This window comes from Notothenia coriiceps, unplaced genomic scaffold (genome assembly GCF_000735185.1).
Source record: "Notothenia coriiceps isolate Sejong01 unplaced genomic scaffold, NC01 NC01_scaffold00026395, whole genome shotgun sequence".
Taxonomy (NCBI): domain Eukaryota; kingdom Metazoa; phylum Chordata; class Actinopteri; order Perciformes; family Nototheniidae; genus Notothenia; species Notothenia coriiceps.
This window is the reverse complement of record NW_011359096.1, coordinates 1-8,917: the sequence shown is the minus strand read 5'-3', so window position 1 is coordinate 8,917 and position 8,917 is coordinate 1. Positions and strand designations below refer to the sequence as shown.

The 8,917-nt window shown below is 41.7% G+C and overlaps 1 protein-coding gene across 1 annotated transcript in view; it reads right to left on the bottom strand.

Annotated features, from left to right (window-relative positions):
• rrp12 (ribosomal RNA processing 12 homolog) overlaps positions 1 to 7,901 on the bottom strand; it is a gene marked incomplete at its 3' end in the record, with an annotated part of 9,748 nt that extends 1,847 nt beyond the window's left edge. The window contains exons 1-26 of the mRNA XM_010784372.1: positions 7,697 to 7,901; positions 6,389 to 6,612; positions 6,063 to 6,146; positions 5,868 to 5,944; positions 5,662 to 5,767; positions 5,456 to 5,572; positions 5,206 to 5,344; positions 4,969 to 5,096; positions 4,781 to 4,879; positions 4,610 to 4,701; positions 4,393 to 4,504; positions 4,173 to 4,273; positions 3,972 to 4,086; positions 3,750 to 3,892; positions 2,718 to 2,839; positions 2,573 to 2,637; positions 2,327 to 2,489; positions 2,070 to 2,224; positions 1,788 to 1,855; positions 1,587 to 1,680; positions 1,331 to 1,489; positions 1,138 to 1,218; positions 943 to 1,048; positions 743 to 850; positions 493 to 650; positions 315 to 406 (exon numbers count right to left, since the gene is read on the bottom strand). Of these exons, the coding sequence (XP_010782674.1) occupies positions 315 to 406; positions 493 to 650; positions 743 to 850; positions 943 to 1,048; positions 1,138 to 1,218; positions 1,331 to 1,489; positions 1,587 to 1,680; positions 1,788 to 1,855; positions 2,070 to 2,224; positions 2,327 to 2,489; positions 2,573 to 2,637; positions 2,718 to 2,839; positions 3,750 to 3,892; positions 3,972 to 4,086; positions 4,173 to 4,273; positions 4,393 to 4,504; positions 4,610 to 4,701; positions 4,781 to 4,879; positions 4,969 to 5,096; positions 5,206 to 5,344; positions 5,456 to 5,572; positions 5,662 to 5,767; positions 5,868 to 5,944; positions 6,063 to 6,146; positions 6,389 to 6,612; positions 7,697 to 7,835 (3,047 nt within the window). The remainder of the gene's footprint in view (positions 1 to 314; positions 407 to 492; positions 651 to 742; positions 851 to 942; positions 1,049 to 1,137; positions 1,219 to 1,330; positions 1,490 to 1,586; positions 1,681 to 1,787; positions 1,856 to 2,069; positions 2,225 to 2,326; positions 2,490 to 2,572; positions 2,638 to 2,717; positions 2,840 to 3,749; positions 3,893 to 3,971; positions 4,087 to 4,172; positions 4,274 to 4,392; positions 4,505 to 4,609; positions 4,702 to 4,780; positions 4,880 to 4,968; positions 5,097 to 5,205; positions 5,345 to 5,455; positions 5,573 to 5,661; positions 5,768 to 5,867; positions 5,945 to 6,062; positions 6,147 to 6,388; positions 6,613 to 7,696) is intronic.
• Between the last annotated feature and the right edge of the window lie 1,016 nt (positions 7,902 to 8,917).

Here is an 8,917-nt window from a genome sequence, read left to right as displayed (position 1 = left end):
ACAGGGTGTACTTTGAGGGTTTTGACTCTGCAGACCGTTTACATGCATAAAAACCTTCATAACACACAAGGGGACGGGTAATAACCGGAAAAGCATGACATGTGACCTTTAAGTAATGGTAATGAATGGCACTGCTGTAAGAGGGCCAAATAAACTGTAGGAATTAGCAAGCCAGACATTCTAAACAATTGAGGAAAAACCAAAAGGAAAATAGAAGCTGAATTGGAAATTTTTTGACGTGCATTATCACAGACCATCTCATCTTCTTCAGTCAATTGAAAGGGCCCAGCTGAGGCTTATAAACAAGCACTTACCCAAACTTCCTGATGAACTTGGTGAAGATGTTCTTCAGTTTGGTTCTGAAGTGCCTCCTCACATCGTCTTTGATGCTCCCAACTCCCTCCATCTGAACACAGAGAGTGACATCTGTATTAAATCAGGGCGCAACTGTCTCTTACAGTAGAAATGAGTATCAACAGGGACAATGCCTACCATGACAGAGGCATGGGATGCGAGCGTCTTGGGGTCCATGATGAAGAGGATGACCTTGATGAAGCCTAAGGCGGCTTTGACTATCTCCCTGGTACGAGAGGTGAGCAGCAGACAGATGTTGTGCAGCAGCTGCTCCCTGGTGTTCGTGTCTATAGCGTCTGGGGAAGAAAGAAAAACAGACTGAATGCAGGTCACAAATCACAGCATTCAAAAGCACCAACCGGAAATGAGTGAAAGTCTGCAGACCTACCTTTATATTCAAACATCAGTCGAGTTAGAGCCAACACTGTGCAGGTGATCATGGTGACGGAGCCTGTGAGTCCTGCGTACACCAGCATCAAATACTCCTCCAAGGCATCTGGATAAGAGCCACATACTCCATTAGTATTTTAAACTAAATATGTGACTTGCGTCCACATATACAAAACTGAAGGAAGACAGATGTGTTACCTTTTGTGTTCCCACAGAAGCGGACAAATGCTTTTCCTATTTCCACCAGCAGAGTGTAGGCATTCTTACGCGCTCCAGCAGACACCTCCTTGGTGCATATAATCACCTGACAGAGAGCAAACACATTCAATTTATAAATAACAGTATGTCAGATAACATCAGTATCAATGTGTTTGTTTTCATTTGTGTTTTGACCTCTGGCAGAAGGGCTGGGATAAAGTCTTTGTGTTCTTCAGTGAGCCCCTTCACAATGTGGGTCAGACACTTGAGTCGTGGCTGAGCAACACAAATAAAAGATACAATTAGAAAGTGCAATAAAACATTTTTTTTTAAATCAATCACACCTAGAGTTGGTTTGATTTCATTTCTCTCTACACAGCAGGCTCACCCTTTTGGCCGGCGATGAGGCCTTCTTCAGAGTGTCGAGCAGGACCACTTTGAGTGTTTCCAGATTGGCAACGACAAAGGATCTGCACTCCTCTCTCTCTCCTCCACACATCTCCTCCAGCACACGGTATGCCTTCTTCTGCATGCCTGCCTCTTTGCACTACAAAACAAACGTAACAAAAAGACACAAACAAATGAATTAATTTAGCTTTAATTAAAAACTGGAAAGCGATTAAGCACACTCTGTATACCCTTACCTCCAAATATGGCCTAATCAGCTCAAAGGTTTTAGTCATGGTGGCCACATCTACAGCAGGAGCCATGGCCACCACAAGGTCCATCATTGACAGCCTGAGAGAGAGAGAGAGGTTCAATAGAAAGTTGTACTCATAATTCAATTACATAATAAACTGAGGCAAACATAATTCTACAGCAATATGTCTGTATTTATGTCCTACCGTGTGAACTCTGTGGTGTCCGAGCTGCTCAGTTTGTCTGTGGCTTTTTGCAGGAACGTGCCGACCAGCTGAGGATGAGCGTTTGATTAGTGATACACCGGCACAATAAATATGGCCCATCACAGTAAAGACAGACAATACAAATCATCAGTTCTTTATGAAAGAAAACTAGCAATGTTTTTTCAGAATGCTGTGTTTAGTAAGTTCATAGTTAAACATAAATTAAGTTAACAAACATCAAGTGCGTTGTCACTGCACCACATGTGAACAAACTGAACTGACCTGTGTTTCAGTGACAGTTAGGTAGACCTTGATGGTGTCTAGTACGGCCATCCTGTAGGTGGAGGACTCTCCAGCTGCCGGCTGCTGGCCGTACACGTTGAAAAGGATTGGCAGGAAGTTCTTGGAGAAGCGGCCCACTTCAGCCTTTTCTTCCTCTACAGAAATAAAGTACACACAAAGGATTTTGAAATGATTTGATTCAAGAGAAAGTCGCCTGTATGCGTTGTCTCTCTATGGAAACATGAGTGTCTTCCTACCGGTGGAGCAGCTCTTGTTGACGACAGTGCGTAGAGCCTGGCACACTGTGAGCCTCAGGTCCGGTCGCTCGTTAATAATCGTACCGAGTGTGCGGGCTAAGCCTTTGAACGAAACCAGCAGGTCTACAGGACACGTACAGAAACCAGGAAGCATGGTCCAAATCTGAAAGACAGCATACAGACATGCACTTTAAAAAAAATACTCTTGACTGTGAACCCATCAAAGTTATGTCCGTGTAGAGCTACCTGCGTCTGTAATGTCCCGTAGACTTTGGCCTCAAGTTTATGTCCTGGTTGCTCCAATTCATCAGCTACAAAACAAAGTTATCAAGTTAATACCTAGCCATCATATTCCCTCTAGCCTAAAGTTGAGCCTCACACACGTGTTTACCTCTCTGCTTGAGTGTGGAAGCCAGAGGGAGGAAATAAGAAGAGAAGAAAGCGAGGTGAGTGTTCTTCACGTGATCCCGTATGACCGGGATCAGCCAACTGCGAGGGAACTCCAAGTCATCCCTGGTGACAAAAAGCAACAGTCCGTTGAACCACTTTAATGACAGGAACATTGCCCCACAGTGTTTCCTTCAAAAAATGCATTAATCTTGAGTTGAAGCCTTGCCCTTACATTATATTGTTTGGGGTTCCAGAAAACATTTTCACTTTGACTGCCAAACAAGGTGATGTGGTGGCATATACAATACATTACATGTTAGACGCTTTTATCCAAACCGACTTACATACTCAATACTGTGGGCAATCCCCACAGGAGCAATTTGGGGTGAAGTGTCTTGCCCAGGGACACAACGACATGCTGACTGCAGTGGGGTTTGAACCTGATCCGAACACCAGAGCACTAACCCACTGCGCCACACACCTTCCATAGATCTCTGTTAGCTCGTCGCAGAATTGTATTAGATTGGAAATCCCCTAAGCCCCCGTCTTACTCTATTTGGCTTAAAGGCCTGGTATTCTTTCTGAAACTTGAGAAAGTAAAATGTACTCTTAGAGGCTCTGTAGACAGTTTTTATAAGAAATGGCAATGCTTGATAGATTATTTCAACAACCTCCATACACTCCCGACCTGATGGCGGGAAATTATTTATCTTTTTATACATCTTCTTATTTATATTTGTACTTACTGATCCGTTTTTACTTGCCATATTATTTACTTATTGTTGTTTATATAATTTTTTGTCACTGTTTTTATTTTTTATATTTGAACGTGGAATCAATGTTTAATTTTTTTTATTAAACTTTTCAAGGTGGGGTGGGAGGGGAGGAGATGGGTGGGGGGGTGGTGTTGGTTTGTTCTAAAAATGGATGAAGGTCATCGTCTCAATTGTAACCCGGTATGATTGTGCCTGTTCTTCAATTAAAAAAAAAACATTGGAAAAAAGAAAGAAAGAAATCATTAAATCACACTTACTCAAAGCCGGTGATGTTGAGAGGAACAGCGCCCAGCACCACTTCAGGCCCCATGCTCGCTACAGCACCTCCTACAGCCAGGTCCAACTCTCCGATGAAGGGGAAATGAGGAGTGGCGCGCAGGTCTGCTAGAGACTGCAGGGACTGTCCGGAACATAACACAAACATTCAGGCAAAGTTCTACCTCTAACTCACAGTAATGTACAAATGTAAGTGGCTTTACCTTGGTCATGATGGGGTGAGCACGTTTCCCTATAGACCGATAGAAGCAACCCAGGATCTGCAGCACAAATGGCCAGGAGGCATGGTAGCGATAGGACAAGCCTTCCTCTACGATGCTGAAAAACAGATACAATTATCATGGTAAGCATTCACAGGAAGTCTCTGAATAGAGAAGTGGAAAGATTGAGACCAGGGTGCTTACCGAAACATTTTGCAGACATAGGATGGGTTCCCTGCAGAGGCTGTGGCAGTGATCATGCCCATTTCCTCCATGTGAGGGGCTACACATTCAGTCAGCAAAGTCTGAAACAGATACACATAATGTCATAAAATATGGCCCCTGCATACACTGTTAAATAAAGGAAAAGCAACAACTGATTGGTCAACTGGAGTTACTCAATGTGGATGGATAATATCTTTACCTTTAGTGTATTGGTTGCTGCAGAAGCCACCTGTGTATGAGGCGACAGCAGGCAGGACATGGCAGCAGAGAAGAGGCGAGGGAGGTGACCAAAACTCAAAGAGCTCTGCAAACTACACAAAGACACACAAACTGTTGATCTACCTTTCCAATCTGACTGGAAAACACACAATTACAACAGAAAAACATGATGCTACTATGAGAAAACACTGTATTACCCTGCCAAGTGAACATGTGCTTTCTCCATGACAGCGAGCCAGGCCAGCAGCGGCTGCAGGTCGTTCTCACTGGGCAGGTAGTCGTACAGAGCCTGACGATGGGAAATGGCATATTAGCTTTCAAACCATATTTTGTGTTATTCATTTTCCATGTTTGTTTTATTCTCTCACCGTGATGATCTGTGCGTTGAGTTCTGGTGAGAGGGTTGCAGCATTCGGCTTCCCGCTGAATAGCCTATGAAAGGACTGCATGGCACTCGCTGTCACCAGCTATGGACAGAAGAATAGCAGCCATGTTAGACACTACACTTTGTATCCATGATAAGAACAACAACCGATGCATGTTTTTGAGCTCTCACCACATGGCTGAGTGTCATCACTCGCAGCAGAGTCTCACAACAGGACTTGACCGCTCCCAGAGGAAACGTCCCCATCAACTCCTTCAGAAGACCCAGCACATGAAGAGTGGTGGTGTCCTCTTTGCTGCCTGGAGGGGTAAGAAACATACTTAAACTACAATATACAGGACAATTTCAAAAGCATATATTAAACTATTTAATATCCCACAATAAGAAAACAAATTATGTTTGTCTTACCTCCTGCCTGTTCCATTTCTTTCATGCAGAACTTGGCTGTGGTTCCTGCTGCAGGGTGATGGGTCGGGGCATTATCTCTAAACAGGAAGTCGCTACCTCTGAGAATGGAGCAGACTCCTTGCTGTGCAGCTTTACGGACCTGGGAGCCACAATGGATAGAAAATGAAATGTAAAATAATTGTACATTTTTAGCTTCTTATTCACTTTTCAATACTTATGAGGTGTTTAGTAGCAGGCTTGTGAGACAGACCTTAGGCTTGCTGTGCACTGTGAAGCTGAGCAGTCCGTGGTAAGCCTGAAGAGTAGACGGGTAAGTCCAGACAGATACATCCTGCTTCCTCAGCAAAGTGGCCAGGCATGACAGGATCTAGAAATGCAGTAATGACAAACTCAATCTATGCTGCAGTTTTCATCATCGAACATTATAAAAAAATAAATAGAAAGAAGTGTACTCACCCATCTGAGCGCAGAGGCAGACTCAGACGTGGCCTGTTTGGACATGACGTCCATCAGAGCCTTGGTGGTGTCAGAGAACTTAGACATGAGCACTGGAGCCGGAACCCTGAAGAACGAAACACCAATCAGATGAAAATCATTTCAAGTCATTAGCCTTGACGTGAATGGGAGTTTTGTTTTGGCAAGAAAAGTTGTTAAAGTTTTACCGTTTCATGACAAGGTTGAGGAGATACGCCACTGCAGCCTGAGACTCTGTCGTATCCACGACCTCAAGAGTGGTCATCTACCATAAGCACAAACACGCTGCATTTTCAGATACAACACCAAGGTTTATTGTAATCTTCAACACATACAGTTAGTGGTTATGTCTTTGTAAATGTTCCTTTTAAAGCAGCACTCACCAAAGCAGCAAAGTACTCTGTTTCAGTCTCCTTTCCTCCTTGACTACGGATAACCTCTGTAACAGCTGCCAGTACCGCACAGATCTGTAAGGAAAATCTGTAAGTAATACGTATACACTTGAAAATATTGTGTTTGCACCGTTAAATCAACTCTTACAAATGTCATCAATACATTTTCAAAGCTACCCTCAACGTTTTAGCCTTTCCTCCTAATGCAAAAAGGCTTTTTCAATGCACCAAAACAACAAGTTTTCATTACAAGTTACCCTAATAAAGATATTTGTTGATGGAGTTATGTGTGAATGTACCATCAGTGGAGTACCTACCTCTTTGTGAGCAGCTGAATTGGACTCCCAGTAGCGCTGCACCTTCCTGAAGGTCAGGTTGGAGCAGTCGGACAGGCCGCTGAGGAAGGTTCCTGACGTCCTATCTGAAAACGCCTCGTCTGGCTCCTCTTCCATGCGGGCATCCTTACGGCTACCAATCTCAAGCGGACCAGCCTGCAGATCATTGTGCAGCTTCAGAGCATCAACTGTTAGGTCATTCCTTCCTGTGGGGTAAAAAGATGGAGAGAAACAACACCATTACATTAAGCCAACTTCCACATACACAACGCTTTTATATATTTTGCCCCCACATTTTAGGACAATGAGGATGAATGATGATAAACATACAGCGATATTTAACAAGACATTTTAAGGTTTGTAAATAACATTGATTCAAAGAATCATGCATTTATTTGGCTGAGGATTAGACTGATGGCAATCAACCCCTAAATCACAGTGGAAGCAAAACTTACAAAAAGTGTACTTTAAACCTTATTTTGTACTTCTGGCAGTCAATAACAGCAAATTGTAAAAATTGATATTAAATATGACGGTAAAAAATATTTGTACCAAGGAATCTAGGCATTATGTATAATAAAATGTTATAATTTCTACACAAACTCCCTCAAGTTACAGCTTTAAGTCCAAACTTCAGAGTAATCAATAATACATTAAAAGTATATAAAAAACAGAAAACATATACGAAAAATATAAATCATGTAAAATCATGTGCATTTTGCTCATATAACTATGACATAAATTGTTACTACAGGGATTCTACAATAAAAAATAAATAAAGTAATAAGAATAATAATGCTAAAAATTAAGTCTATCATAAAGACTGTTAAAATGCAACAGAATTAGATACACATATTAGTTGTTGTATACCGTAAATAAATGCAGAAATACAAAAAAGTAACCCATGGTAAAACTGTACGTCACTGGCCAATTACTAACAATGTATCTTCACTTTTATTGTCAATACTGTCATTTTGTAAGTGCTGCCTGTATGACATCAGCAATATGAATAGTTATCTGTCTATCGACAGTTAAACATGTGTGTGTCTCTCAAACACAGCAGTTGTTATCATGAATAACCAAACACTTAACTGAGTGTTATTACAAAATAATCAAAGAAAAAAGACAGAAAGATATTTAGATTTTAGGTTCTTAATTGCCAACTATTTTGAGGTTGATGATGAACACTTAATGGCATTTTATGTAATGCTAGCTGCAAGTTAAATGGCTGACGCGAGCTAAAGTTAGCAGTAGCTACGGACCCACGTGTAATGTTAACGGGAGGCTTACCGGAGGGTCGGCTGAAGAAGCGGCTTTTTGCAGCCTGTCGGAAGCGACTCGTCTCCGGGTTTGAGTCGCTGCTGTGTCCCTTCTTCCATCGTTTTAGTTTAGTCCCCGTCCCAGATCGAAGTTTCCCTGATTTGACCATTTTCGGGGTTGAAAATAATCACGTTACCCCAACTGTCTGCAGCTGACGCGGTCGCTTACCAAGTGACGTCACGTGTCTGGCCTGGACATGCAGTTGTTTAGCCAATAGATGGCGCCGTTCAGTTATACATTACCTAAACAGCACACACAATAATAAACAGTTTAAAGTGAAATGTATTATATTATAATAAACAAAAAGGCCACCATATTTTTACATCCATACCTCAGTCCTTTTTTAATGTCTCTTGTCTTTCTATTTTTTGCTCTTACTCTGACTGATTTTTCTGTTGCTTTTCCAATCCGTGTATCTACCGTCCAATTGTTTTTCTTTATTAAACACGTAAATGGAAGAGCGTCTGAGTGGCGTTTTTGCTTTTTGCTCTTTACCTTACTAAATGGTCAAATGGTCATTGGAGCGAGGGGCGGGGAGAAACTCACGGAAGTGATTTCAAAACAAAAGCCCTCGTTTGCTTGGAACGGTGATAATATTATAAACAAGGTGAATTTAGCGATCACAGCGAAAACGGCCAAGAAACATATTGAGCCCAGAAAACGAATGTTATTAAGGGCTGTAAATATAATAAGCATATATCTAAAATGGTTGTTGTTAGGAGATTTAAACTATACAGCGATTCTGCACTGCGGTCAATCAGCCGTCTCTCGAGTTTGTTTTTTCAAATCAGCTGCTCTTCATTATTCCTGCTATATTTGACGAGTGATACAAATATTTGTTACCACAAGCTCGTAAGGAAACTGACACTGTTGGACTCGGTTCTAGTTTGACTGCTACCAGAAATAAAATGAAGTACTTTTACTATGTAGGCTACTTTGTGAGTAATCCTCTGTCAAAGTCCCCTCCATAGTAGCCTACATAATGCATGTTTTTCTGCTATCTTTGATGAATGATACAAATATAATGTCACCATTAGTTCTTAATGAAATTGATACTGTTGGACTTTGTATTAGTTAGCCTACAACTAACAATACATTTAAGTACTTTTACTGTGTATTTTTTGAGAAATACTCTGTCAAAGTCCCCTGCTGAGAACAAAATCAAGCCACTTCTGCTAAGTTTGATGAGGG